Here is a 5,670-nt window from a genome sequence, read left to right as displayed (position 1 = left end):
TTTGGAAAAAAAGTATTTTTTTATTACCCAAGTACAGCTCTTTAAGAATATCTAGGCTCTCCAGCACAATTCTTGCAATCAACCAGGGGCTGACCACATAGGTATTGGGGCCCAGCAGCAAGATGCTGGAAATGTTGGGGATTCTGATTCAGAGAATAAGATTTTCACCGAGTCTGTTCCTAAGGTTGAACCAAAGATGGAAATGCAGGCCATAGAGCAGAGACAGGCCCGGATGACGTTTCTCTTGAGAATCAGTTTCCCAGCCTTCAATAGATGGGGAGTTACTTTGTGATTAGAAATTAGGTCTTCAGGCAGAAAGAGCCAAAGGTTAATGAGAAGGTCAGAAAGAATGTGTGAGAAACAGTCCTTACAGTCCTTGAAACACAGATGCAGAAAATATCTCGTTTGTTGGGTCAGGTTTGAGCTTAAATTAGCTGCTGGTTGTACGGGCTCTTCAGAGCAGACAATCCTGCTTTAACTTCACATTCATGATCAGCTCTCCTTTGCTTGTTTTTGAATGGATTCTTGCCTGGCTTAAGTTCTTGTTTTCATGCTATGGATTATTGACTATGCTTAACTCCTTGGATGTTCATGTATCTTGTCATTTTGGTTTTCATGTATCTTGCTCTTGGATTTCCTATATCTCGATATCCTGGATCTTCATGGATATTACCATTTTCAACTACTGATGTTTGTATTCTGGATGATTGCTATCTTATGGCACTTTTTCTACTGCATTTTGGGAAATGCCTTTTTCCCTTTTGCATTTGTCTTTTGTAAATAAACTTCTGTAGTTAGCAACTGTCAGGATCTCCAATCCTTGACATCTCTGCTCAGCGGACAAAGAACAGATGCCAGCCATAAAGCAGGCCGGCCATAAAACATCAATGACCCTCTGGTATGTGAGAGTCCCTATATATGTGGCACAAAAGAAGGTTCTGGTATTCAGTACAATAAAACTTGTTGGAGTCTACCCGCGTGTGTCTTGGTGCTTTCTTTGGGAGACGGACCCACAGCACAACTGGGAGAAGAGAACCCGACAATTTGTACTGAATCACCTACTTTCTCTAGCTCCTACCTACAGCAACATGGAGGGAGGAGAGAGAGAGAACCAATTGGAATATTCCCGGGGAGAAGAAGCAAGCGCCGACGGAGAAACGAGGGAGGAACCTGGACTGTTTGATGCTGGGTGAAAAGGTTTTCTTGACCTAGTGTGTGACAATAGGGTGTGCCTACACTACAGAACCAATGCAGTTTAAGGTGCCATGTCTCAAGTTATGAAATCATGGTAGTAGTAGGTTTTCAAGATCTTTAGTGTTGTCTACCAGAATGCAACAACTCCCTACATTCTATAAAAGTGAGCCATGGAAGTTAAAATGGTGTCAGACTGCATTAATTCTACAGTGTAGATGTACTCTGAGGTATATTGGAAAACCCAGAGATTCCCAAAGAGGTCATATTAATCAATTATGTGAATAATTAAATCCATAACCATTAAACTTGCAAATGTGAGGATCCAACTGTATTAATATGAAACTGATTTGTATTCCCATACTATTCTTAAACTTTTATTATGACCTTCACAATTGTCTTTTGCTATAAATCAAGAAATTCCTTAATCTTGAATCTGTATTATGTGGGAAAATGTACCAACCAAAACTTTATAATATTAGATTAAATGTTATATGAAGGATTCTAAAACAACAAAGAGCTTTGTAGCACCTTGGATACAACACATTTTATTTGACACGGGTCTTGTGAACTGCAGCCCTGGTTATCTAATGCAGATGTTAAAGTTGTTTGAATCTTTGTGTCTTGCCACTTGCTCTTTCCTTTCATTTTACTTTTCCTTAACAATAAGAAAAGGTTGATATGTTTATAAAGCTAAATTAGGCATTTCAGTTTTCAGAAAAATATCATAGTTTCTGGGTATGTAGCTAGCAGTGGGATTACGACACCAACACTAGCATCCTTTGGGATGTGTTCCTATGTTTATTTTCTCATGTCTGCGCAAATCACTCCAATTTAGAAATCTTTGATCACATGATGGACATTTATACCGTCTCTCTCCTGTGTATAAGAAAATATCCTTTCTGAATAAAGCTTTTCACGCAATCTGTTCACATGTTTGGCTTCTCTCCTGTATGGATTTTCTCATGTGTCAAGAGGGAAGAGCGCCGAGTGAAGCATTTTCCGCACTGAGTGCACTTATATGGCGTCTCTCCTGTATGGGTTCTCCTGTGTATGACAAACTGCAGCCGTCGACTGAAGCTCTGCCCACAGCCGGAGCAGCTGTATGGCTTTTCGCCCGTGTGGATCCTCTCGTGATTGGTTAGGTTGCACCGGGCGTTGAAACGCCTATTGCATTTGGCACACTCGTATGGCTTTTCGCCAGTGTGGATCCTTTTGTGCCTCACAACCGTTGACTTCCGGTTGAAACACTTGCCGCAGTCCAAGCATGTGTATGGCTTCTCTCCGGTGTGGGTTCTCTCATGAGCCACAAGGCTGGACTTAGCTCTGGAAGGCATTCCACAGTACATACACATATATTGTTTTTCAGCCACTTTCTCAACCTGGCTGTTCAGGTCTTTGAAATTCCTGTTCTTAATTTGTTCGCTTCCCTGCACTGGCCCATTGTCTAGAAAATAAAAATGAGTGTCATACTTCCAGAAACCCAGGTGTGCAAGGCTGATTTAGCAACATTGTTCAACTTCACTGTTAAAAGACTTGTGAAATTCTTAAATGATGTTTTCATTGCAATTTATTTTTATAATTGTTGTTTTGGCAACTAATTGTTGCCGTTTGTGACCCCCCCCCCCCAGGGTGTGTGTGAGAAGGATACAAATGTATGAAATAAATAAATAAAAGACCACTCTAATATTCCGCACTGGCTACCAGTTATCAGTGCATAACTTAAGGGTTGATTAACACTGTAGAATTGAAGCTGTTTCATACCACTTTAACTGCCATGATCAGTGCTATGAAAACCTTGGTGGGGGAATTGTAGCTCCAACATACACTATTTATTTACAGTAGAGTCTCACTTATCCAATGTTCTGGATTATCCAATGCAGTCTGCCTCCCACCCGGATGCACAGCTGTTTCTCTGGGCAGCAAGGACCAAACTTTTTACGCATTTAATTTCCGACACTGTTAGTTCATTTTATGCAATTCTATCTTTATTTGTAGTCAATTTTTTAGTAGCCAATGTTTTTGTAGTCAATGTTTTCAATACTAAATTCATAAATATAGTAATTACTACATAACGTTACCGTGTATTGAACTGCTTTTTCTGTCGACTTGTTGTCAAACATAATGTTTTGGTCCTTAATTTGTAAAATCATAACGTAATATGATGTTTAATAGGCTTTTCCCTAATCCCTCCTTATTATCCAACATTTTCGCTTATACAACATTCTGCCGGCCCGTTTATGTTGGATAAGTGAGACTCTACTGTACTATATTTCTACCCCACCCTCTCTCGCCCAGAAGGGGACTCAGAGCGGCTTACAAGTAGGCAACAATTCAATGCCACATAAATAATCATAGAAATAAAACAAACACATACATTAAAAACCAAGTTGTGTGCTCCCTGTGCGCTGCCCCAATGAAGAATCTGGCTGCCACCCACTAGATCACTTGAAGCTTCCAAACAGTCTTCAAAGGCATCCCCATGTAGAGAGTATTCAGTAGTCTATTCGGGATGTAACAAAAGCGTGGATCACTGTGGCCAAGTCTGGTATCTTAAGATACGGGTGCAGCTGACACCAAATTTTAATTGTGCAAAAGCTCCCCTGGCCACTGCCAAAACTTGGGGTTTCAGGCTCAGTGATGAATCCAGGAGAGCTTCCAAGCTGTGAACCTGTGTCTTCAGGGACAGTGTAACCCCATCCACCACATTATATCCATATCATTTCTGTTCTCCCAGAAGAAAACTGCTAAGGCTGGTGCATTTTATTTAGATAAGCTATTTTGAAAGCCTTGTGTATAAATAAATACAAATGACATTCCTTTGCAGAGAAGGCTAAAGGCCTTGTGAAACTACACCTCTCAGGATTTCATAACATAGAGCCATGGCAGTTAAACTGTCTCAAATTGTCAAATTGCATTAATTCTACTATGAAAATAAACCAAGTGAAATAAATTCAGTAAGTCTAGCAAATGGTAATAAGTCAAATGCATTAATTCTGCAGTGTAGATGCACCCTAATGCTTTAGATACACTGCAGATTTATAGCAGTTGGACAGCATTTTAATTGCCATGCCTCCATGCTATGGAATTTTGGGATCTGTAGTTTGGTGACATATTTATCCTTCTTTGTCAGAGTGCTCTGGTGATACACCAAACTTATATCTTATGGCCAAGGAGTGGACAAAATGCAATTCAAGGGCTACAGTTGGCCACAGGACTGTTTTTCCCCCTCCAAGGTTTAAAACAAATTGACAGAGAAATTTTTAAAAAATAGTTCCTCTTCAAATATCTTCTAGTGAGTGTAGTAATAATTTCTGTCATATTTTCTCTGCAATTTTAGATGGGGGTCGGTGTGGGAGAACAGGCCATTTTTTTTCTAAAACAGGCAGTGAACAGAAGATGTTTACTTTCTTTTGCTAAAAAGGTTTTTCCTGGGAGTGAAAATAGTCCAGTCCTGTCCGGTCCCCCCCCACCCCCCCCGCTACCTCCTCCTCAATGTTGCAGACATGTCCTTAGATCCTCCAGAGTGTATTAGTGTAGTCCTCTAAGGCAGGGCTTCTTAAACTTTTTCCATTTGCAATCCCGTTCCACCTGCCCTTAGATGGGTTATTTTAATGGGTGAGTACTTACCAAAGAGATTGGACTCTTTGTCACCATCTTGCATTGCTTCTACACAGAGCTGTATTTGAATGGGATCAAATGACTCCTGTTCTGACTTTGGGGGGCTAGCAAGAGATTCTAGCACCATCATTGGCTCCAGTAAAAAAAACAACAACAACAACAACAAAAACAGAGAGAACTTGACATTAGGGAGTTGTAGTTGCTGGGATTTATAGTTCACCTACAATCAAAGAGCCCCTTGAACCCCACAATGATAGAATTGGGCCAAATATCCCACACAGAACCTCCATGACCAACATAAAATAATAGGGGGATTTGGATTGCTAAGACCATAAGAAATATGTTTTCTGATGGTCTTTGGCGACACCTCTAACCCCCCCCCCCCCCCCGTGACCCCCCCTCCCCCCCAGATCCGGACCCCTAGGTTGAGAAATGCTGCTCTAGGCCTAAGGGTTTCAAGAGGCCTTCTGATGCTGCTCCAATTTGAGCATTAAAATTGGATATCTAAGGCCCTTTCTACACATCTGAATAAAATCCAGATTATCTACTTTGAACTGGTTTATATGGCTGTGTAATAATAATAATAATAATAATAATAATAATAATAATAATAATAATAATAACTTTATTTGTATCTTAACACCATCTCCCACAGGGACTCAGGGCGGCTCACAAAACACTCAAAGTGTGATACAAAATACAAAAAGTGCAAAACAAAACACAGGCATTAAACAAGTCATAAATTCACAATACACCCTGGTAAAAACAATAAAATACAGCAATTGCTGTACATAAAACAGCAGTATTCGAGTGTGGATTCAGATAACCCAGTTCAAAGCAGGTATTGTGGGATTTCAT

The 5,670-nt window shown here is 40.2% G+C and overlaps 1 protein-coding gene across 1 annotated transcript; it reads right to left on the bottom strand.

The window, feature by feature from the left end:
- On the bottom strand, positions 1-5,174 carry LOC103278115 (gastrula zinc finger protein XlCGF9.1). The gene is made up of 2 exons (XM_008105857.3): positions 4,822-5,174; positions 1-2,638 (listed from the first exon to the last, which is right to left on the bottom strand). The coding sequence occupies exons 1-2, from the start codon at positions 4,940-4,942 to the stop codon at positions 2,121-2,123; spliced, it is 639 nt and encodes a 212-aa protein (XP_008104064.2). The 5' UTR covers positions 4,943-5,174; the 3' UTR covers positions 1-2,120.
- Between the last annotated feature and the right edge of the window lie 496 nt (positions 5,175-5,670).

The sequence above is a fragment of the Anolis carolinensis genome, chromosome 2, assembly GCF_035594765.1.
Source record: "Anolis carolinensis isolate JA03-04 chromosome 2, rAnoCar3.1.pri, whole genome shotgun sequence".
Taxonomy (NCBI): Eukaryota; Metazoa; Chordata; class Lepidosauria; order Squamata; family Dactyloidae; genus Anolis; species Anolis carolinensis.
Note: the sequence above shows the minus strand (reverse complement) of the source record. Positions and strands in the feature narration are given on the sequence as shown.